General features: G+C 43.7%; 1 protein-coding gene across 2 annotated transcripts in view; it reads right to left on the bottom strand.

The window, feature by feature from the left end:
- Positions 1 to 23,725, bottom strand: part of GAREM1 (GRB2 associated regulator of MAPK1 subtype 1) — an 87,464-nt gene that overhangs the window by 56,797 nt on the left and 6,942 nt on the right. For both annotated transcript variants that reach the window (XM_088536335.1, XM_088536337.1), the window contains exon 2: positions 10,440 to 10,580. In XM_088536335.1, the coding sequence (XP_088392461.1) occupies positions 10,440 to 10,580 (141 nt within the window). The remainder of the gene's footprint in view (positions 1 to 10,439; positions 10,581 to 23,725) is intronic.

Here is a 23,725-nt window from a genome sequence, read left to right as displayed (position 1 = left end):
TACCAAGTTTGTCTAAATTCGCATGCTACGTTTCCATAGCAACCGTCCTCCTTGAGGACCCGAGCTCCCTTCGCAGGAAAAATCCCCTCCCAGGAGCCGTGCAGCGACATCCCTCCCATCCAACATCCCAACCACATCTAGAGCAGATCGGAGCTGATTTACTGCCACGCCGTAATCCGGATCCTGCCCAAGGAGTTTCTCATCACGCACCACACAACACGCTGCAGCCCGTCCCCCTCCGAGCAGCACATCCTTCCCGGAGCCTGGCGCTGCGTTTCCATCCCACACGCGGATGGATCTCTCAACCCAGCCACATATGGGACTTAAAAACGCAATTACTTTGTTTTCTTCTATGGCCAAGGCACTTTTGTAGCAAATGTCTTAAATACACCCTCAAATTCTGGTATTAGACAAGTTAAGAAAGACATAGTAACCAGAAAAAAAAAAAAAAAAGGGATTTCAAACCTGATCCTGCATATCACCTCTGCATGATTTTACTTTTCTTGCCAAGCTTCACACAAGTCCTGCTTGGCCTCTTGGCCTACTAGCCTTTATTTTGAGTTTGGAAAAGCAGAGGCCCATGTGGCAGCGACTTGCCCCAACCACCCGTTCTTCCCTCCAGGTACGTATCTTACACTTGGCCTTACTCAAAAGGTTATTAATGCAAATAAATAAATCTGTTCTTCTCTCAGAAGACAACTAATTCACTCCCCGTTATTTTAATCAAAATCTTCAGATGTGACTGTGCATCCTAATCGCCCATTCCTCTTGAACAGGCCCAATGAACAGGTTTTGAGGACAGTTTGAGTCCTAGTTTGAGGACATCCATGGAGCACTCCTTGTGGCCTACATGTGCAGGCTGTATCTCCTTCTTCGCTCCTGCTGTGCCTGCCCTTGGGAACATCCTGGTTCAAAAGAAGAGTTGGATTCTCACCTGCACTAAAGAGAATGAGCGGAAGCAAGAATGCAGTGCCTGTGCAAAAAGCTGTGATGAAAATAAAGGCAGAAGCTTCAGTTTCCCTTTAAAGCTCAGGTCTTACAGAATAAGAGGTTAAATATCCAGTTTTCCTACTCCCTTAAAAATACTCATTTTCACTATTAGTGTTAACAGTTCCCCTCCCCTCTGCTTGACCACCACCGAAACAAGTTAATCTCTGCCAGCTGAGAACAGCAAATCTCTGCACAATAGTTCGTGACAGAGAAAAAAGAACCAGTTTTTCACTCCTTGATGTATCAAAGCTCACAGCAGTGTCTTTCCCTGACACAGCAAAATTATTGTCTCGGATCACAGGCTAAATTAAACACACAAATTACATTCTCCATTTAAACAGAGTTATACATGGCTTAAATAGCATGGTTTTATTTTCCCGTTGGCACTGATGGGTACAGGAGCTCAGTGAAAGCTCGAGACATCTGTGACGTCCACTGCTTTAATAGGCAACGCTGACGTGACTGGCTTTCGTTCCCAGACGTGAAGTGCTCCGGTTTCCATGGGGAGAATCCTGGCCGGAGAATTCCTACCACACTTCCTATCAGTTGTTTTGAACAGCAAATACTGGCTCCAGGGGAGGGAAAAAAAGAGAAAAAATGTTTGCTTGGGCATCCAAAAATTCCCAGGATTACATCACCCTGCGCAGGCTTCCTCGGCCCCCATGGACACGCAGAGCTCATTGAAAACCCTGCAGGAGCCTTCCTCCCGCTGCGCTCCGTGGTTAAAGAGGGAAAAGACACATTCCGAAACGTTACCTTATTTGCCACGTTAACTCCGTGAGCTGCCCCTGAGAAGCAGTAACGGCTGCAGTCAGTCTAAAAGAGATTTCCAAGAGATTTCCTAATCACAGGCCCCGAATGGCAATTTCTTCCCTCTCAAGCTCCCATGAAGAATTAGACTCAGGAACAGATCAGAGTTTCAGCAAAGGGAAAAAAAAATAGGGATTAATTCAAGACAAAGTGAAACTAAAGCCAGAAGAGACAGTCAAATGAAGCAGAAAAGGAAGTGTCTGCAATAAATCACACCAAAAATCACCTAAACATTAAGGATTGTACTTTCCTGTGCCAATCTGTATCTGTTACTCGCATGCACTATAATTCAGGTAAGAGGATGACTCATAGGGCAGTCTAACTGGTGACTACATTTACTTTTTCCTTTTTTTTTTTTTTTTTTTTATTAATAGAAGCCACAGTTGCCTTCTTTCTTCTATAAATTTACCTGCCCAATCATCCAGCAACATGATAATCAACTTTACATACCAGAGTTAATTAAGAGATTAAAAAAAGGATTACTGCTATAAATTATCAACCCAAAACACCTGTTTTCTACTAAAACAGATTTTATAAAAATTCTTCCTTAAATTTTGCATAGAAGACAGACCTTATTTTTTTGCCAATTGTAAAGGCTATGGCTGCTCTTTATTTGGCTTCTCTTATTCTCCTATTAAGGGTCAGTTTTGAGGACAGATGGATGAGATAAATAAGTAATGGTAAATAATACACACACATTTTTATATGCATATTATATATAAATATATATAAAACACATATAAACATATGCATGTGTATGCACATATATAGATACATTACTTCTACTTCGGGAAAACAGGACGCTCAGACTTCAAGTTACCTCAAGTCTACAGGTGACCAGACCCTCTCTGAGCTCCTAACTAGCCCTCAAGTTTCTGCCAGTTCAGTTTTCCACCTGCCCAAACATCCAGAATACAACAGCGCACATTAGCATCGTGCTTAGTTTATGCCTAGGTCTCCTGGCATAAAAACTGGTCTCCTGGTCCATAAAAACGTCCCTACCCCAGCCTCACTGCCAGGTGTGTAATAGTGGTCAGGCACGTCTTGCTTTTAAACCTTAAGTTAGAACTCAGGAAAGAAGAGAGCGTCTTCCTCTTGGGAAGGACAGGTGCCTCAATGCCATTTACCTCTTAGCTAAGTACTTAGGGCAGTCTCAAGTGGCCGGAAATGTGGGTTTGGACTCGAACCTCATGTCTAGCCCTAAATACTGCTCAAATTGCCCCAGCGAATTAGCTTTTCCTTCCTAGTGGTTAAGCTAGGCAGCTTTTAGATCTCTCTTGCAAGCACTTAGGTCTTTCTAGCATCATGCAAACGAGTCTAGTGCTTCACAGCACTTGCAGCGGCCAAGAACCAGGAGAAGTTGTTCATGCTCCATGAGCAAATCCTTTGTGACTTAGCCCATCTCCCAGTCTTTGGGGAACCAGCTTCCTGTCTGCTTTCCTCAACCACAATCATTTTAGAAGCAATCCTCTCCACTTAATTTCTTCCACATAAGCCTCTCTTGCTCCCTCCTGGCTGACACAACTCCTATCAGCTTCTCTGGTGCCCACAGAGATCTGGAAAAAAAAAATACAATGAATATTTTAAGATTAGAGCTGCATTTCAGCAGGTAGCAAGTTTGCAGATCTAGAGCACTGGACAAGCCCTGGGATAGAATGAAAAGAACTGATGATAGTTTGGTTCGTCAGTTGTAAAAGCCACAAGGTTTCCTCCCTCTTCCCAAATAAAAGTGCAGAAAGTTCAGGAAGAGCAACGCTGAGGCAAACCTTGGGCTTCTAAATGCAGGTAAACACTCAGGCTGAAGTCAAAACAAAGGACAACATGGCTATATCTTAACTCATGCCCCTCTCTCCTCCCAAGTAACCTGGTATTTCACTGAGATTGTACTGAAAAACAGCATTATCTTCACAAGCTTTTGTTTGCTTTAAAGCACCACGCAAATCCCATGAAACAGATCAAATTTCATATTACAGCTTGTGTCTACAAAGCACCAACTCTTCTTTCAGGCTAGAAAGCAAGATAGAAAGTCAGATATCTTCTCTTTATAACATTTCTGGAATATAATCAGGCTCTTCCACCACAACTGGCAAAAATAATATCCTGTGAATGACCCTGCCATGCTGATATGAGCTTTGATACCATCAGCCAGCAAAGTCAAGAAAATTCTACAAACTCTGTAGATGGAAAACTCCAGAATTCCCACAGACATTTCTATACATACATAGACACCATATAAAAATAAAAACAGTTCCACATTCTGTTGGTTTTGATTGTTGAGGATAAATTTTCAAGAAGTTGGACGCTGCACAAGAAGTGTGCCCTGACACCTCAGCTGAGAGCACTGCAAGACACCCTCAGCAGCGCAGCCTTATGCAGAATTGCACATTAATATCTCACTGGAAGCTTAATTTGACCTGTCCTCCTCACAGAAAAGGTATTTCTGATCTATAGTTTACATTCTGGAAAGCTGTTTCTACATGATATTAGGAAGCAAGTACAATACCTGCTTATAGCAAATTCTTTTGGCTCAAGACAAACTACTGTTCAACCAAAACAACCACAGGAACATGCAAAAAAAAAACAGAAAAACATAGATACATGTTCCCAAATAGGTCTAAAGCAAAGTGCAAAATAAAATGCTTCAATCACGAGGATCAGACAAAGCAGCAGTATTTCATTAATCTTACATAAAAAGCTGCTGCTTCATGGGACTGGGTAACAGTGGGGCAGGGAGGGGGGAGAGAAGGAGCTGAGAGAACATGATCCCACAGAAGCAAAGGAAATAAGCGGCTTTTCCTACATCTTCAGTCCTTGCATTTTAATGCTGTGACTTAATACTGAACTGTAGGTCAACGGAGAGATTTGCCAAAGTTTAAACTGGCCCAGAAACGAGGAATAACAGACGTATGGGAACATAGGGAAGACTGGTATCAGCGAAGCACGTTAAAGGTAAGTCTCTGTGAGAAGGAAGCAAGCAAACCAACCCCTCTTCATTACATGGATAGGAGAGTAATTTATCCCTTTTCTCTCAAGCGAGAGGTTTGAAAAATCCAAGAATACGAAAAGAGATGCCAGATTACAGTCTGGATTCCCGAGAAGAGAAAAACAGAAACAAAAAAACAAAACACAAGCAGGTGAGCATCTTAAGCCATAATCATTTCCCTGATTTTACAAACTGTATTGAATGATTCTACACGGGGAATAACAAGTGTTTCAGACTCGTTAACTGAAGAGCCCAGCACTTCTCACAAACACGAGCGCTCTCTTGCTCTACAAATGTTCTTTCCTCCGGTGAGAAAAAGGTGGCGATTCTCAGGAAATTCACGCAATCAAGTATTTCGTGTTTAAATTTCTCTTTCAAAAGCCTGAAGATCCTTTTGATATAAAAAAAAAAGAAAGAAAGAAAGAAAACCACAAACCTTGAGTATCAGGGGGTTAAAAATGTGGGTTGTTTTTTGTTTTGCTTTGCTTTTGAGGGCATGCATTCATTAATCATTTACACTCCCAACCAGCACCACACACATAACAGGCTGCCTCTTTTAGAAACCCTGAATTTAGGCCCTGTTCTCGAGCAGTTACATTCAACTGCAGAGCACAAGAGCTCCTGGAGAACTATGTGATAGTTCGCTGCCAGGCTAAGTTCAAAGCAAAACAAGAATTAAAATGCAAAGCATGTCTCGTATCAGGGAGTGGTGTATCTGTTTGCTGGAAAGGATCACCCAAACAAGCTCCCTACCCCAAAGTTGTGTCCCTCCCTGTTTCAGACCTCACCCACCTCTTACTGCATCAGAGCTGTGCTACTCCACTTACACAAGAGATTCAGCTCTCCCTGCCTCCAACGGCCACCTCTAGTGAGGCAAAGCAAAAGGGCAGCAGGCCCAACACTGGCTACCACCAAGAGCAGACACCATTACCTGGCATGCTTCAGGGAGGGTCAAGGCTAAACTGAAGTCAGCAATAGGAACTGTAAAAGTGTCAGCTGGATACTAACTTGATGTTTGCTCTTCTCTCCAAAGCCATGAAGAGAGCTACAGAGCACACCTAGAGAAGGCTGGATGTGTTAGCAAACAGCTAGCAATGCCCAGCACCACCAAAGCCAGCTCTTCCACCCGCAGTGTGAAACGGGCTCAAGATGGGTTCTCAGCAATAGCCAGCACCGTCAACATCTCAAGCCTACTAGGAGATGGCCAATTCGCACCATACTTCAGTGCTCTGATTTCCTAATGTCCACGCAGTAGCACAACTGCTGGAAGTTCAAAATGGTGTCTTAGAGACAGGCCCATCTCTGGGCACAAGAGAAACTTCTGAACCTGCATGTAGCAAAATCTCCAGGAGCTCTGCAGTCCCACAACAGAAAAGGCAAGTTCGCTCTTGAGAAGACCTGTCGACAGTGTCTTCCTCCCTGTTAACAGGAGGCAATGAGGAACAGGCCTATCAGGCACTGCTCCATGATTAACAAATCAAACCAGTAGGAACAGGTTTCGGTAGGATGCTCATTGCACACTCGCTCTAGAATCACAGAAGGGATATCTGACTCATTCCCACAAGCTGCCCCGCCTGGGGAAGGTTCACATCACAAGGTTTTACATTTCTTCATTTAAAAAGGCATTAGGAAAGCTATCAGGATACTTAGGTAAGCAACCAGCCGAGGTACAAGTGATTATTTTGTGTTAGTAACTGCACACCTTCACTATGTGGCTGTGAGGCATGAGGTCACAGGAAGAGTATTTCCAACACCCCGGATACATTACAGCACAGCACACTCCGGAACAGGGTGTTACTTTCTAATTTCTTGTAGGAGTTTCTTTATTAGCTACCTTGTAGGAATTGCTTCGATGGCAGTGTTGATGCAAGAGATATTTCCCTCTCGGTTCTGGACAAAGCTGATTAGAAACTTTAAAAAGGGTTTTTTTTGTGTGCATTTTTGTTTGTTTTAATATCTCAAAGGAAGAGTTTTTACTTTCAGAGGGGGAGGAAAAAAAAAAAAAAAACTTTGTAGCAAATAGGACAGAACTGAAAAGGAACCATCAGCTGCAGAAATAAAGGTCTTACTATGGTTTGATTAAATGTGACAGTATTCTGAGCAAAGTAACCCGGTTGCCTTTAACTTCTCTCAAGAAAATTTTTCTTCCACTGCACACACTTGGCAGTATCAGTACCACATCCAATTCTATCCACTTGCAAAGCAGCAATCCACACACATAGCTAACTGCAGACACATACATGAGTCTTATCCTCAGCTCTCTCAAGTCAGAGCAGCAGAAGTCGGCAGCTTAAGCTGATAAAACCTCCAAGACCGTTTTGATGGTCTGGAGCCGCACAGCCCTGGCACATACCGCTCAGGGCAGACACCCGAGGACCACGGCATTCCAGCCTTCATACAGCACCTGCGGTCCCCTTCAGTCCTCTGGAGCATTCCTGAGAGCTCCTGTGCTGCAAATCTTTCCCTGCAGCCATCAACATTCGGTGACAGCATTTTCCAGAGCTTACAGTACAAGGTGGAGATATACAACCCTGACTAAGCCAAAAGCAGTGGTAACATTTGCCATCAGCTAGAGAGGAGAAACAGCACAACATTCTTCGGCTAGAGGGTAATTCTAGTACTAGCAACATGGTAGTATGGAACTGGCTCATAACAAGGCTTAACTGCCATCTGCTTAAGTACCAAGTTTGAATTATAGGTACCAAAGACACAACACCACAGCAACACCCATCAGTTGTAATGGTGCATGTTGGACTCTCATGAAGCCTGCTCTCCTGTACCAAGCCAGGACACTGCCAGGGCAGTGATTTTCATCTACTCTTCATTCTATATGCATGTGAAGACCTCCTCTGCTTTAGGAGCCGGAAATACATTAGCCATTTGGTTTTAATTACATGAAAATTGAACTAGATGCTACATTAACTTTAGCTTTTACTGTAAAGAGAAGCAGACTGGAAAGAGTATTCAAGAGGGAATGCTCAGACTAACAGCTGTCGTATGACTGTTTCTTGACAACAATAGCAAAAATTTGACCATACTGCACATTCCCAAAAGCAAACGACTACAGCAGCTTCCCAGTCAGGAAAGTACTATCAGCAAGACACAAGAACATAGAGGATCCATTAAGGAGATTTTACTCAAGTGAAATGCAGTCTTTTCCTTCTTTAATAAGGCTTTATTGATATTTAGGTTTAATAACCGCACCAAAATCTGATTTGGCAAGTAGCAAAATAAGATTTACTTTATAGTAGTATTTACATATGTGAGTGATGACTTTGTGGTACTTATATTCAGAGTCTCAGGAGAATTAAATAAGTTTGAACTTCCCTTTCTGTCCATAGCTGCAACCAAAACTACGTAATGTGCAGTCTGCCACATTACAATTTTGTTGGTGTGATGGTAAAGAGCTACTCTGTTAAAGTAGAAACAAGCTTGAAAAGTCATTTTAAACAAACTTTTACATGTCAAATTTTTTTGGAAGGTGACTTTCACCCACATTGGCTGTTCATACTATATGTCTTACCCAACAGAGGTTTGAACTTGCAGCATGCAAAGACCAGCCGAGTCCTATAACCCTAAACTTATACGAGACAATTTACAACCATTTTCCTGCAACAACATAAAATCCCTGCTCTAAAACCCCAAAACTTAATGGCAGCATCCCACAAAAGCAGTCTGCCAACTGCTACCATTAAGTTTTTTGTAAAAGACAAAGTTAGTGCATACGAATCAGGGGCTGCGTCCGTGAGCTCGAGGCTGAAGGCCCAGCTGATCCATAACCCTCCCTCCTCAGGAAGACTAATGATCCTGGGACTAATGCTCCCTTCTCCCAGCCTTTTTCCAGTTTATTTCAGAGCAGATGCCCCAACTAGTTCCAAAACTAGAAGCTCAACCACATTAAGGGGACCAACCTAATAAGTCTTTTTGGACAGCTACATTAAATTTTGCTTCTATACCGCAGTGTTCTCCATTTCAAAAGCAGTAACTGCAGCACACCACATGGCGCAGAGCTGATAGCTCACTTAGTGTTAGCTCAGAGACCTGTGTGGCAGTGAACTGCAGCATAAGTTTATCTTTAGGACATGGAAGATGTCTTGGAATACCTTTAGCTGTTGGCACTCAGGCACCAGACTGCGAGGCTCTAAGAACCCACCTTCAGGTACTCGCACACTTGTTTCATTAGGACGAGCTCATGTCACAACAGCATCACACAGGTTGATAATGCAGGTTTGCAAGGAGCACTTGTGTGAAGCTCCTTTGGCAGTGTCAGAGCCCATCGCACATTTAGCCCCCACCAAATGGCCATTTCTGGACTTTCCCACCTTTCTATCTCAACAGCAAGGGGTTTATTGAAGGGAGGCTTCTGGACACTCTGCATACTAGGGGACAATCCAGGTTTGGATTTTGATTTCGCCAGTATCTATATAAATTAGCCACAAATTAATGAAGAATGAAGAGTCAGGAAAGCATGGTTAGCACGTTAAGATCTTTACAAACTAGGATTCAAGATTCACTAAATTCTTAGAGTCTAATGTTCTTTCCCACAATCCTTCCTCTCCTTCCTCCAGGAGTCACAGTGAGGATTTTGAAGTGCATCATTCAGTTTGTAGGAAGTGAGGTGCTTATCTGCCTTCAGCACTGAAGCTTAAGCAGTCAGGAGGTATGAAAAGAAAGAGAAAAAAGCTATTGCTATGCATAAGCCCTAGAAGCTGTTTACACTAAGAAAGCTAAATTCAGAAGGTTTTAATGCCATGTGTATTATGACACTATGTGCCCTGAATCTGAAGCTTTTAAAACTGGCTTTAAATGAATCAACCTTCCAGAAGTCAACTCCAAAGAGAAAGGATACATAACAAGGCAACTGAAATAGGCTTTAAACACTGAAATACAGGGCATCACTGCAGTTGGAGTTGAAACACTTTGAGGCAATTCCTCTAGTTAAAATTTACAAAGCTGGAAAGTGTTTTTTAAAATCTTACCACAGTTAGATAAATACTGCCCACTTAGATGATACTGTCTTATTCAACTTGCAAAAAAAAAAAAAAAAATGATATTGAGCGGTAGGAAGTATCATTAAAACATTTTTTAGGGAAGTAAATCTAATTTGAAATTGCATACTAAGTATTGGTTATTTGCACAATATCTACATGGAACTACGGTAACGCTACATCATCCAAAAAGGCAATTATTAACAAGAAACTACTAGGCAGCATTTGCTTCTCAGTAGCTAATACTCAGTTAGCTTCAGTGTTATTATGAATGTTCTCTGACTTCAAACATGGAAATATTTAAGAAAAAAAAAACTTCCAACTTGAGTATGCAGTGAAGGATAAAACCCATTCCATCTTTGATTGAACACTTCATGGCATTTTCAAATTTTTACACTTTTGTTGCTGAAAAATACCAGCAATTGGTTATGCTGGAATCCAGACCGATCCTTCTGCGCAGCCGTGTGCTCTGTCAACGTGCTGCCTAGTGAAATACACCTGGCCCTGGGAGCAAGTCAGGGTCTCGTGCTCTGCCAGCGACATTATTACAAGTTAAATCACAGTCACCGACAGACATTTGGCTTCTCTCTGTCAAATAAAATGATCAATGTAACTGGGAGGCAATTCATTCTCTTTGAGCCTCTATTTCAGGCTGGCAATAGCTTTACCTGCATAATGCACAGGGATTTCTATCTTCGGCCCTATGACATAGTGACCCTCCTCCAGGCTGTGGGCTGTAATCGTTGTCCACTGGCGGCAGGAGTGAATCAGGAGATAGTCGCTCTCTCGAAGGCCTTCCACAGCTTCTCCTGCAAAGCACAGGCGGTTTTCTTAAAACACATTTATTGCCATTTATTAATTTATTCATTTAATAAGCAATTTATTACTATTACTGGTTATTTTTCAGACATTTTGATATTTAAAAATCCAATTAAGCATGTCTTAATGATAAACAATACTCATTCTGCAATGTAAGCACTTTGCATTAACAGAAGAAAGCAAGCAAATAAAACAACACTTGAATACAAGTACTACAGAAATGTAATCCTGATTACTCAGCAATGGCTCTAGAGCTCCTTTTTCAGCTTTCATATCTCCACCTGTGTCTACCTATCTCACATATTATGAATCTTTGAGAGCTATTTTGATTTTTAAATAGAAGAAAACTATGAAAAAATGAGTCAGTTTTGCAAAGTTTCAGGACAAAAATTTCTTTCCATACACTAAAATATCAGCATCACACTAACCTATAGCCATCTGAAGCCAAGTTCACTGCTATTAAGTAATTATCATACTTTCAGATACAGAGGTTTTAACTCCACCCTGCCCCTCTCCCACTCACCACTCAATTCGCCATTCCAGTAGCTGTAAACTTAATTCTGCCACTTAAAAAAATTTTAACCCAAAGTGTCCTCTCACTGGATCATATCCAGCCCATCTTGGCAATATCCCTCTCATACTCTGATGCCTGACAAATCCATCCCTCAAACTACCCAAAAGCTCTTTTCCCTCTGCCCCAACAAAACTTCAAGTCTCTGAATGTCCAGCAAGTATTTTTTGCAGACTCTCCAGCAACTGCAAGAGCCACATTAGATATGCTGCTTTCCATTCGATATGTTTTTTGAGAGAAGCGCATGAACAGCATCGTAAAGCAGTAAGATGGACCTGCTACCACATACCCTGGTGCATGAAGCGTTGTGCACCACACTCGACGTGCTCCTCTGACGCTTGGTGGGCCCTTCTCAAGGTGCCCTTACAGCAGACACACGCACGCGTCATTCCAACATTCAGGAACAAACATTCAGGCACCAAACATGGGAAGGGTTAGATTTCGTTTTCCCTTATTTCCCACCAACCCTCTGCCATTACAGCCAAAAATAAAGCAATTCGTTTACCCCTGGAATCAAGTTTGGACAAAATCCATTCCCTTCAGCTAAGGCAACAAATTGCACACTCCTCACTGCCTCCTGATACTCTTAAGTTAGAGGAAGAATCAGACTTCCTCTGTCAGAGACAGTAGATACTTTCCTCGTTCAATGTCTGCAAAATAAGAGATGCCTCTCACTGCTGACTGTTGTCACCTTTTTTTTTTCTGGCCATACCAGGCAATGATTTCCTCTGCATGCAGTGGCTACCGCATGCTCCATTCCTGCCTGATTTCATGCTCCCATTCTATCAAAAAAATACCCTCCTACGCAACTCAAAACGCAACAACTGGTGTGTGTGTGTGAGAATTCTTGGATTAAAAGTCAGAAGAAAACATCAAGACCACCTGCTCTGACATTCACAGGCCACACAACCCTGGCTAGGCCTTCCAGTAGCTCAGATGTGGCTAGAAGAGGGAGAGACCGATCTCAACCTTCATATTCTAAGTCTTTCCTGAGAAGAAACTGCAGGAAGTCTAGGGAAGGGCAGTAAAATTGTCGTACAACAGAGGAAAACTCTTCAATTCCCTCCACATCTTGAAAGGAATGAAGCTTTTTGGCAAAAGTGTCATGCACCTGCTAAATTTTACCAAAGCACCTGCCTCTGAGCGCCTTCTGTTGCCTCTGCTCACCGGAGAACCCCATTAACACAGAGACATTTCCACACGCTTGCTACAACAGGCTGCTTTACAGAGTAGTAATAAACGGTGCTAACTGAAACCCATGTTTCAGTCCAGAGTCACACTCCTGCTTTCGATAAACCATGGCAACAAGTAATTATTCCATCCCCTCATGAAACAAAACAATGACACTTAAGGGATGAACTAGTATTTTACTGGCTTCACTGACAGTGGGGAACAAATTTTGAAGGAAATACAAAGCATCTCTGATAGGCGCTTTTTTTTTTTCCTACGCCTTATAATTTGAAGTTGTAATTTCAGAACATTACCTAAATAAAAGCTGAATTTTATGGCCATAATTGCAAGGAGATAATTATAGTATGGGTCACCCTTGAAGAGTCTGAGAAAAATTCTCAGTAAAATAAAGGCACAGCTCACCTGCCATCATCTGTTTAAGCAGCTACTCTGTTAAAACTGGGTGGGACATGTGAGCATCAAGGATGTCATTATGGCAGGCCCAAGAGTGACTGCAGTTTTTAACGGAGGTTTGAAAATCGCAGTTGTTCTTGCACCAATTATTTAGAAAGGAAAAGAATCTCACACTGTGTCATGGATGTCTGAGCAGAGGAAAGGAGGTGGAGAGGACGTAACCTGAAGCTTAGGCACAACCTGACTCCCTCACAAGGAATAGCTCTTCACTATGTAGTTCTGATCCTTCCTACTGTGGATGAACCAAATTCCTGAAGTTCACTAATAAGATGATGCTCCTTGTCACTTGACTCCCCAGGCCAATGGGATCCTGGGGTGCATTAAGAAAAGCGTCTCCAGCAGGTCGAGGGAGGGGATCCTGCCCCTCTACTCAGCCCTGGTGAGGCCGCATCTGGAGTATTGTGTCCAGTTCTGGGCTCCACAGGACAAGAGGGATGTGGAGCTGCTGGAGAGAGTCCAGCGCAGGGCCACAAGGATGATCAGGGGCCTGGAACATCTGCCCTGTGAGGAGAGGCTGAGGGAGCTGGGCCTGTTCAGCCTGGAGAAGAGAAGGCTGAGAGGGGATCTGAGCAGTGTCTAGAAGTACCTCAAGGGAGGCAGTGAGGAGGATGGGGCTGGCCTCTTTTCACTGGTGGCCACCGACAGAACTAGAGGAAACAGGCGGAAACTGAAACACCAAAAGTTCCACAGGAACTTAAGGAAAAATTTCTTGCCAGTGAGGGTGCCAGAGCACTGGAACAGGCTGCCCAGAGAGGTTGTGGAGTCTCCTTCTCTGGAGATCTTCAAACCCGCTTGGACGCAGTCCTGTGCCACGTGCTCTAGGTGACCCTGCGTATGCAGGGGGTTGGACTAGATGATCTCTAGAGGTCCCTTCCAACCCTAAGCATTCTATGATTCTATGATTCTATGACTCTCATGGTGAGAAGAACCTTCCAGGCAGGACACGTCTCCGGCCCTGGTTACGGCACGCGGCTCCTGGCCTGAGCACTCCTGATGTTTGGCCCTCTTCATTTCTCAGCCAACCATACCTCGCAAACAGCCACACACACATCCAATCTGATGTTCTTCCTGCTTCATTAACACAAGTTGTGCAAGCCTTTCGTTAATCGCATTTTAACTACGCGGGAGAGAAGTCAGCAGGCTTCACATACACAACCTATGCAACTCTGTTCTCACCTATTCAACATACTCCTACACTACTGTTACATAAAGATCAGACGCCATGAGAAAACAGAGAACACAGGCCACTCATCTTTAGTAACCATTTTGTCTGTTATGATCAAATATGGATTAGTTGTATCTTCTTGCCCTCTCCTCCCCACCCCAGATGCCTGAAATATAATTAAACCACTACAAAGAACCTACAGGCAAGTACTTGAGCTATTTCCCCCGCAAATAAAGGCCGGAGGAGCAACAAATTATCACATGTACCTCCCCACCCCTTCTGAAGCTGCCTACTTCTTTCCAAAATATGAGTCAAGTTTATTCATAATAAAGCCTGACACTAAGAAACCCGTGATTCGCTAGCAGCATGTAAATCTTTAGTAAATCGCCAACACCCAGCCATGACTTACAATGAAAGGATCACGGCTCTGCGCTGAAGGGTTGGCCAGGGTATTCCTACACACGCTTGGGCTAACATTTGCTAGGACCGGAAAGTTCATTTCTGGAACGGCAAAACGAGGTAGCTGTCTGGTTGGGTAAGCGTTCCTGCTGGGAACCAGCTACAAAGATCTGCCAGCAGATACCCAGCATTACAAGGCAGGGCTAGCCATCCAGGGCTGTTTTATAGTCAGGAGGGCAAGAGAAAGAAGAACGCTTAGAAACTGAAAGAAAAAAAAAAAAACCCTGAAATTGTTATTTTACCAATCATGCTAAGATAGCACTGAGGAGGCCTTTGATTTCTGCTGTACTGGCCAAAGAATAGCGATGCTCTCCCTTCCTGAGGGCCAAACAGGCCATGCATTAACATACACCTTAACAGTACCCTATAGTGTCATGAGAAACAAAGCACAACCGTATCTGGTATGAAAGGAAGCTACAGTGTTTTACTTAAAAGGAGAGGGGAAAGAGAGGAAAAAAAAAAAAGGGATTCCACCACAAATGCGCCCAAGGGAGCAGTACAGAATTCGCTGCTCGGGGCAGAGATGTTTCAGGTCAGAGACAGGCCATGATGCTGGCACAGACACGAGCGCCAGCTTCGCCTTTCCACTGCAAAGGGAGGGAATCTGCAGCACTGTACACCAGGCAGCTAATAAAAGCTGGCTGTTATTTAAAAATGCCAGTTGCCATTCCTGCAAACATTTGCTAGTAACATAATTCCCAAAAGAGGTAACATTTGAAGAGGAATTCAGTTTTCTTTTGAACTTACCGGCCAATTCACAGCAGGTAAGAGCTGAATGCAAGGCATAAAGGCACCGTGGAGCAGAGGGCCTAGTCCTGCCAAGCCCGAGCGCCTCAGGAGACCGCGCACAGGTCAGGAATGAACTGGGGGAAGGCAGAAACCTACAGGCTGCAGACATTACTCACACTAGTTTTAGCCTTCTTGGCTAAATGCTGTGAGCACTGGCGATAAAAGCAGCCTTTCCTAAGTAGGCTTCATGTATTACAAGGTCTTAAAACCGGGCTGTGATCCATGGCATCCTTTCCCCTTTAAGGGGAATCCATCATAGCTCAGGACCATCTTCATGTGGGAGTCTGTTTCCTTTCACTGTGGACCCTTTACATGCTGTGCAAGCAGCTTCCAGTACTTCATTTCTTACTTCTTATCCACTGTTTGGGTTTCCAGTCTCTTGAAGGGAAGAAAACAACACGTATTTGTCCACAGAAAATGACAGAGAGCAACTCCTTATTCCACACAGAACAACCAAGGAGGATGATCAAGGCCTTGTGTACGTCAGGCCGTATCACACAGGTTTTTCACTGTTCAGTTTAGTCTCATTCGATGTAACAACCACCGAAGCAGTGCTAGCACTTAACAACACCTCACTGAGTACAGCTGCTTTTAGGAGCAGGGATTATACAAAAAAATACAGCAACCGAGAGCACAGGCAGCAGGGCCCAGTGCAGATTTCTAGGTAGCCAATTTTCCAGTATCTCTGAGGTTTAGTATTTACTTTTATTAGAGTGTAGATTAAAGGACAGCATGAATTCCTTCACTTAGAGAACAAGACCGTGTGCTCCTAAATAACCTTTTCTTTCTTCAACATATGCTATTTGGGAGAAACAAAGATATGAGTATGGAACATCTTAGTAGAAAATGAACCTATTACATACCATTGGTAAAATACCTTCAGGCTACATGACCATCCGAAAGCAGCTGAGTAACACTTACCAAGGGGAGCAAACAACCAAAAAAAAAAGCAAAACAGCCTTTTTTTCTTTGAAAACAGTGAGTTCATCTATAACTCTCTACTGATTATGCTGTTGCAAACAAACTGAAGCTGGTCCAGAGCATGGGAATTGCTCCCATCCAACTTCTGATCCACCAGGAAGCTATCGGTATCTGATCTCTCATTTCCAACACCCAGTCATACTACCCACAGCAACATTTCCCTGGCAAAACAGGTGCTGCTTCTTCTACAGATTAATTTACCCATATTTAAATTTTTCTTCTGGTATAAAGCTTATATATTGGGGGAAGAAACAAACTTCTCTCCTGAATATTCAGACACGGAAACATTTTAAAATAGCTTTTGGATCACACAACCTGCTCACCAGCTTAGTTTTCATGACTAAACTTCTATTTGAACCTTGAAGAAGTGTGATGGCAGGAATCACACCAGTTAATCTTCATGTTTATCCCTTAGGTATCTACCCACATAGACATACCCCAGTGGATGTCAGAGTAAAAGACACCCTAATTTAACATTTACCTGGGGGAAAGAGAGGGGTGTTCAAGCTTTGCAAGCAGTAATCAAAACTACAGTGTCAATTTGGTTTGGTTGTAGTGAGCTGATCAGCCTGTCAGTACTATTTCTTCTACAAAAAAAAAATGAAGAAAAAGGGCATCTAATTGTGGCGAACACTCCTACTGCACAAGGAAGACCTGTTTGGAAAACCTCTCTTACCAGTCTCGTTTTGTCATGCCATACAGACACAAAAAGAAAAGGATAAAATAAATTGTTTAAAGAAAAGCAAAACCACTTGAATGGGAAGTGTATCACACAAAAATCAAAACATGGGCTGCCAGGGAAATAAAAGGGTAAATATTGTAGTTTCTAGGAGCAAGAAGGAGAAAAAAAAAAAAAAAAAAAAAAGCAACCCACACACTTCTTTAAAATTTAATCATCCCAGGCCTACAAAATGCATTACACTAAATTTTTAATTTAAAGGAGACCAATTCATTAGGAAGGGCTGACAGTGGTCTCATCTGACTGTCTCTGAGCACAGTGGATGGGAGTAGAGAGCTCTGTCCTCAGCTACACAGTGTTTAGAGACAGCAGCACAAGTGTCTGGAAGAGAAATTCTGGCTATTTCTAGGACTACTAGTAATCAACGTCACCTTTCAGTTTTCCTTCATCCTTCTCAATAGTTTTCTACATAATTTTAATTGTGTGTTTCCATGAAATTGCTCCATTTCAGGAACATATTCATTTGTTTGGCTAGTTCCTATTATCTGAACCAGCCAGTATTTTTAATCTTAATTCAAATTCCTGTCAAGCATCCTTCTCTCAAACCAGATCCAAAATAACTTTGATTTGGAGCTTCCTCAGCTGAACAGACTCCACAACTTTCAGCACGTTCCCTAAAAGGAGAGGGATTCATAGTCATTCTGAGGGTAAGAGGATTCGTATTCTCCATTCTTTTGTCAACAGCAAGTGGCAACTAAAGCAGAGATCAGGTAAGGGAGTCAGTTGAAAATCTTGCATGTGGTCTCTCAAGCTGAGACCCAAACAGCTGAACTTCAGAGCTGCTTTTTCACAACACTGAAGCTCTAAACCATGGGAATATCTTGAACTACAGGCAGCTACACCAGCTCAGGTTATTTCTCACAAACTCACCAAGAGGTGAGTCACTGGCCTTCATTGCAGAAATCATGTAGGAAGCACCCAGCAGAATCATATAGTGATACCAGAGAGCTTTTCCCAGAGTTAGAGAGCTTGAAATCTGCCCCTGAGAGAGGGCGCCCGTGGCAAAGCGGTGAATGGACCAGAAATCAAATCTCATTATTTGTACTGATTTCAGATCAACCTGACTTCGCACTGTACCCAACCACATCAGGTGAAATAGATACCACAGAGCAAGACGCCTCTGCAGAAGGAAAGAGGCTGCACATTCTGCAGCTTCAGAAAGAGCCAGGGAAGATGCAGGTACACGACCCATCTCAGGTGAAGCTTAGGACGAGCATCACGTACGTATTTCAGAATCGACAGGAGACGAGGCTTGGCCCCTCCAAGCCCAGCCTCTCTGCAGGAGCCAGCGATAACCAGAGTGCTTCAGAACACGTGCTGCTGGGCTCAAGCCATCGCCATCTCCAAATCACCTCCCAGGAGGGCAGACTCCATCTCCCTATTCTCCTCGCGCCTTCCAAGAAGGCCACGGTTTTATTTCTTTAGGATTAGTATTTTCCTGTTGGAACCATTGGATACACCAGTGCTGTAGCAACAAAGCAGCATAAACTACAATCTTGTTATAAGGCTATGGGACGGATGAAGCCACTGAAAAATCCACTTCGTTCCAACAGAAGCTTTTCACTAGCTTTGAAAGCATAGAGACAGCACCTCAAAGCTTCACAAGACTAATGTGAACTACTGCAGGAACAAAGGAGCACAGATATTCTAAATAAATGCCAGGTGAAACTCTAGTGCCACTGCCAGGGATTCTGACTTTAGCAATCCCAGAATTCGAATCTTGGCATTTTGTTTCGTTTGTGTTCATAAAAAAAAAAAATAGTGAGGGGGAGATGAAGTGGCAAATAAACCCACCTAGATATAACTGAGCTTTGTTTATGTTTGTCTCAAGCCTTCAGAACAAACCGCTTGGAATGGGAAATCTTTAGCTTGGATTCATAAAAAGTAAACAAGGCAAAGCACATCTTTCAATACAGCCTCCTCTCCACCCCCACAAGAGGGGAAAGAGAAAATACAACAATGTCTTAACATGTGCACTCCAAAACACAAGAAATTTCTGTTACCCCCATAATTAATCTCCTATCCCCTTATTATTGCCAATCATCACCTGGTGTAACTGAAGACTTGCTCTATCAGCATGACAGACCTCGCACTATGATTGACCCAACAGAATAATGACCCTGGTTACTTACAAACCACTGTAGAAAGTGCCAGCAATTCTTCAAACCACTCTGTTTTAATACTCTGAACCAGATAGAATGGTGCCAACTGTTTATTATAAACTACATTATAAGAAAAAAGTACAATCATACTGTCACTCAATTAATGAAAGCTGAGATTATTATGGAAGAAAGTTTCCTGGTTTTGAAGGTGCCCAAGATCACATATCTGAAGTACTCAGAACAAAGAACCCTCAGCTGAGCTTTACTTACAATGATCACAGGTTGGAAACACTGAGAAAAGAAAGCTGAATAACTTAGTTTTATATGTAGATCTGTCATGTACAGTTTATTTTCCATCTTAAATTCTTTTCTCCCTCTCTGTGGTAATGCTAAATTAGAATGGAAACACTCTTGCATGCAATGGAAGACTGACATTGCCTCACTTGGGAAAAAAAAGAGAGATTAAAAGTATTTATTTATCCTTTACAATCCAGGCAACAGGTCTGGAATTTAAGAATCCAAAACAGTTGCCTTCATAAGCAATCTGAAAAGTACAGAAAGAGAGAATGACAGAACTACCTGCCAAAAGAAAAGCAGAGCAGCAATGAGACCCCTGCCTAGCCTGTTGTTATCCAAATTGGCTCCTTTAGAAATCTCTCATTAAGAGAGCTGAAATCTCCTTTTATTGGAGATCTCCTTTTATTTATTATTTCCTCCTGCTACAAAGCAGCTCTATATAGCCCCGTCCGAGGAGGAAACACTTCCAAGAGCCTCTTCAACACGGGGCCTGGCGCGGAGGCCTCGTACCTGGAGGTGGGAGGTCAGCAGGCCGCACTGCGCTAAACGCTTTTACTGGCTTCCTAATCACTTCCAAATGCAGCTAGAAAGGGGCTGTGTTAATCAACAAACCAAATGTGGCTCTGCCTCTTAGCTGCTTCAGGAGCCCCTTCTCCCCAGGTGCCACAGTTGGAATTCCCATCGGGAAAGTCTCACTGAGGCTCTCTACATTCAAGATGCCCGTACAGAATCCGTAAAGATGCCATAACGAATTTCAGCCCACCAACTTCATGTGGGTCTAAGATCTAGAATTCAATTCTAGATTCCTCCAGCAGACAAAAAGAAAAGCAGTCTATTCATTCAGGCTTTTCCTGGGCACAGCGAGAGCTGGGGAGCTGCCTATTGTCCGTTATTTATAATTAGATGGGATTTTAAAATAGTCCCCGAGTAAGCATGCTCAGTACTCTCATTATATATCTGCAGTCCTGAAGAGACACTGTGCTGCTTTGTGTCGCACAGCAGTGATCCCTGTTTGAACCTAGGGCATTCTTGGACAAACTCCCAATTAAAAATAAAGTAGCCCGAGCGCAGGAGCTGCTTGAGCAGAGTTTGCTTTGGCTTCCAAAGGGCCCAGCATTCCCCTCGAATTCCCCTCTGTGTTTTGCAGGCTGGGTAGGGGTGGAAGGAAGGAAGAGCCGCGCTCTGCTCCGAAGCAGCTCCCCTCCGAGCAAGAGCGCCCCGAATCCTAAGCACGAATCCCTCTATCGTTTCCAGAAAAGCCTGCAGCAAATTGTACGGTCTAACACAAGGCTTTGTTGACAGTAAAGCATAAGGGATAATATATTGAGAATAATAGATTCTTTTGATATTTTTATCATCTTAAAGAACGAGAAAAAAGAAAACACATCTCCCATAAGGAGAAAAGCTTCCACTTTTGGCAAGCTACATATAAAAATGACAATGGAAAAAACCCCATCGTGCCTCATTTTCTCCCTTGAGGGAACATTTATCCTTGCCCGCAGGCCATGCAGTCTTAAGATATTTTGTCATGTATTGACAGGAACACAAAGGATATTTGACAACACAACACACAAAGCACCAGCAACAAGAGCTCTTTTCCTCTGCGTTGCCCTACATGCAGCTGCAGTGGAGCCTGCAGCTTTGCCATGTGTCTCCAGCCACGTTCTGCATTCGAAGACTGCAATAACTTGCGCATGTAACTGGTCACATTTTATACTTTTGCATGGAGCCCCCCCATCTTTCCGATTCACATATACACAGCTGTGTATATTGCTCTATTTCCCTATTATAAATTAATATAGCTTCATATTTAGGGGCCAAGAGGGGAGGAAAAACAGTCTGAGCATAATGAAATTACATAAATGCATCTTAGATAGGATCTGAGGTGTTATTCAATATATGTGGGGTTACAGCCCTCTTTGAAGAGGAACAGAGGTCATCTTGACCTTCAAATGAATAGATGCCTGCACAGAACTGTTAAGAAAGAAGCAGGAACAACTTAATGCTTTAGAAATGGATCTTTCAACAGAGATATACATTGCTTCACTTGTATACAACTGCATTTTCGACTGTTTACATGCAACAAATAAAGGGACTATTATTTTAGAAAATACACAGTATCTCCATTCACTTGCTGTAAGTCAAATAAGCACACAGTGCCCGCCAACAGAAGGAAGCATTACTTGCTAAGCCTACAATCCATTTTGGAGTCCTCCAGCAAAACTCCTGCATGTGCTTACTGATGTTAAAATTAATTTTTATATATATATATATATATATATATATATATATCTCAAGCAGTCCGCAAGCACAGCAGCTTGCACTGGTCAGTACCGCACCTGGGAGCCCCGGGTTACCCGTGCTGATCCCGGGTTACCCATGCTGGTCCCGGGTTACCCGTGCTGATCCCAACTAGGCCGCAGAGCCCCCGGCCACACGTAGCTGCTGTTCCGAGTTCTGGGCAATGAGACTAGAAACCTCCAAGCACCCAGAAACACCCCAAAGGTTTTTCCCTGCCCGCTGTCCCCCTGCTGCTGGCACAGACACTATTGCTATTGCTCCTGGGACATCCCCGCCAAACAGCAGGCTGCTGTCGGGTGCAAGAAACCACCTCATCTGCCATTCCTAACTCTGCTAAGCTGTTGGAAATAGAGGATGTGGTGGGAAGAAGAGGCATAGAAAGTATCTGTGCTTTGGTTTGTCCTAACCGAAAGGAGGAAATGCTATCAGCAAAGCTTAGGTATCCCTCCATCCCCTCGTATCCCTCCATCCTGCTCCTGCAGGGCAGGACTGAACGTTTTAACCTTACAAGTGCCCTGGAAGTGATTGCAGATGCAAAACCTACTTGAAGCTCACAGGCATTGGACTGCAGGGGAAGCACTGAGCGACACAGAGAAGAGAATTAAGGGCTCCTCAAAGGCAGCTGTGCCCTGGAAAAAACCACTGAGGGAGGCAGCCGCGATTCTGGACAAGAACGACAACCTGGTGCACGCCAGAGCTTTGCTTTGCTGTTGGTGCTTGCAGATAAAAAGTTCCCTTTTTCCTCCCCACTTGCCACCTTCCCTCTTGCTTTCCCTGCTCAAGCACCAGAAAGCACCAGGAGTATCCAGTGTCTGTTCCGGGTGGAATATTCATTTGATTTACTCTACTTATTAACCGGAGAAGCCAGGCAGGCTCCACTCTGCTACAGACTGGAAAAATGTTCTTGGTTGCCCTACAGGATAAGAGCCGTTGTGCAGTGGTTACAGAACGGGTCAGTCCCACTCTGTTTAAAACAAAAACAGAAAAACTTCCCCAGAAAACTACAGGCAACTTTCTCATCTACTCACTGCCTGGCAAATGACCTTTTAAATATTACATGACTTTCTGTGCAGCAGTGATGCACCCTTGAGAGGCAGCTGTTACACTCGGTGCAAACAGCAAACAAATGAAAGGGTTTCCCAAACACCGCGGGGTCATTTCCCTCCGGACCTTCCCAATCGGCCCGTTTTGGAGCACTCCGGCTGTCTTTAACAGCACAACGTGGTCCTGCTCCCTACCCCTCGGCTTTGAGCACCACAGCACCCACATCCCAGCTCCTTCCCGACCCCCTGCCGCTTGCCATGTTCATTTCCCACCCACAGCAGGCAGAGATGCTGTTGGGAACCTGCACACACACACAGGGCACAACACGGCCTGCCCCGTCAGAGGGGTTTGCTGCTCCCTTCCCTACCATTTCCTCCCATTCCCTTTGCTTTTGACTGCAAAAAGAAAGCCCCGGCTTCCTCGCTGCCGCCGCTTTGGCAGTGAGGCTTCTCCTGCTCCTTTCATAAATATTATTGCAGCATGTTGTGTTTTACATAATGTTTAGATTTGAGTCACTAAGATTCAGCCCTGGCATTAGGCAATTCCAATATCAACTTCATCTACCAAGTGAACATTCAGGCGTTTTCCAGCCGTGGAGACAGTAGCTACATCTCCCTCCTCGCTCCCGCTCAGGTCCCAGAGCTCTCGCAGGCCGAGGAAGGATGTACAAGGGCACGTTCCTGGTGATTACAGATGACATAAGTTGTAACAAACTAAAACAAACAAACAAAAAGAACTAAACAGGAAAATACGTGCACTTTTCCAACAGGCTGCATTTGCTGAAGACACGTACCTCAAGGGGACCCTTTGCTAACGTGGGAGCGGGTTCCCTACCAGTCTGGCAGGACCAAACCTTCCACCTTGGGTTACATTCTTAGAGGCAAGGTTCGGAAGGGGGGAAGCAAGGGAGGAGTGGAAGCAAAACCAGAACAGAAATCAGCACGTGCTCCTTCCCACCAGGAGGTCTGGGCGATCCCTCCGGATACGCACCACAGCGATCCCGACACTCAGCGAGCGTTTCCCAGCCAGAAGCAGCTCTCGCT

This window comes from Tinamus guttatus, unplaced genomic scaffold (genome assembly GCF_059628265.1).
Source record: "Tinamus guttatus ecotype Peru unplaced genomic scaffold, ASM5962826v1 Tinamus_guttatus_pri_ptg000659l, whole genome shotgun sequence".
Classification (NCBI taxonomy): domain Eukaryota; kingdom Metazoa; phylum Chordata; class Aves; order Tinamiformes; family Tinamidae; genus Tinamus; species Tinamus guttatus.
This window is presented reverse-complemented; position numbering and strand designations above follow the sequence as displayed.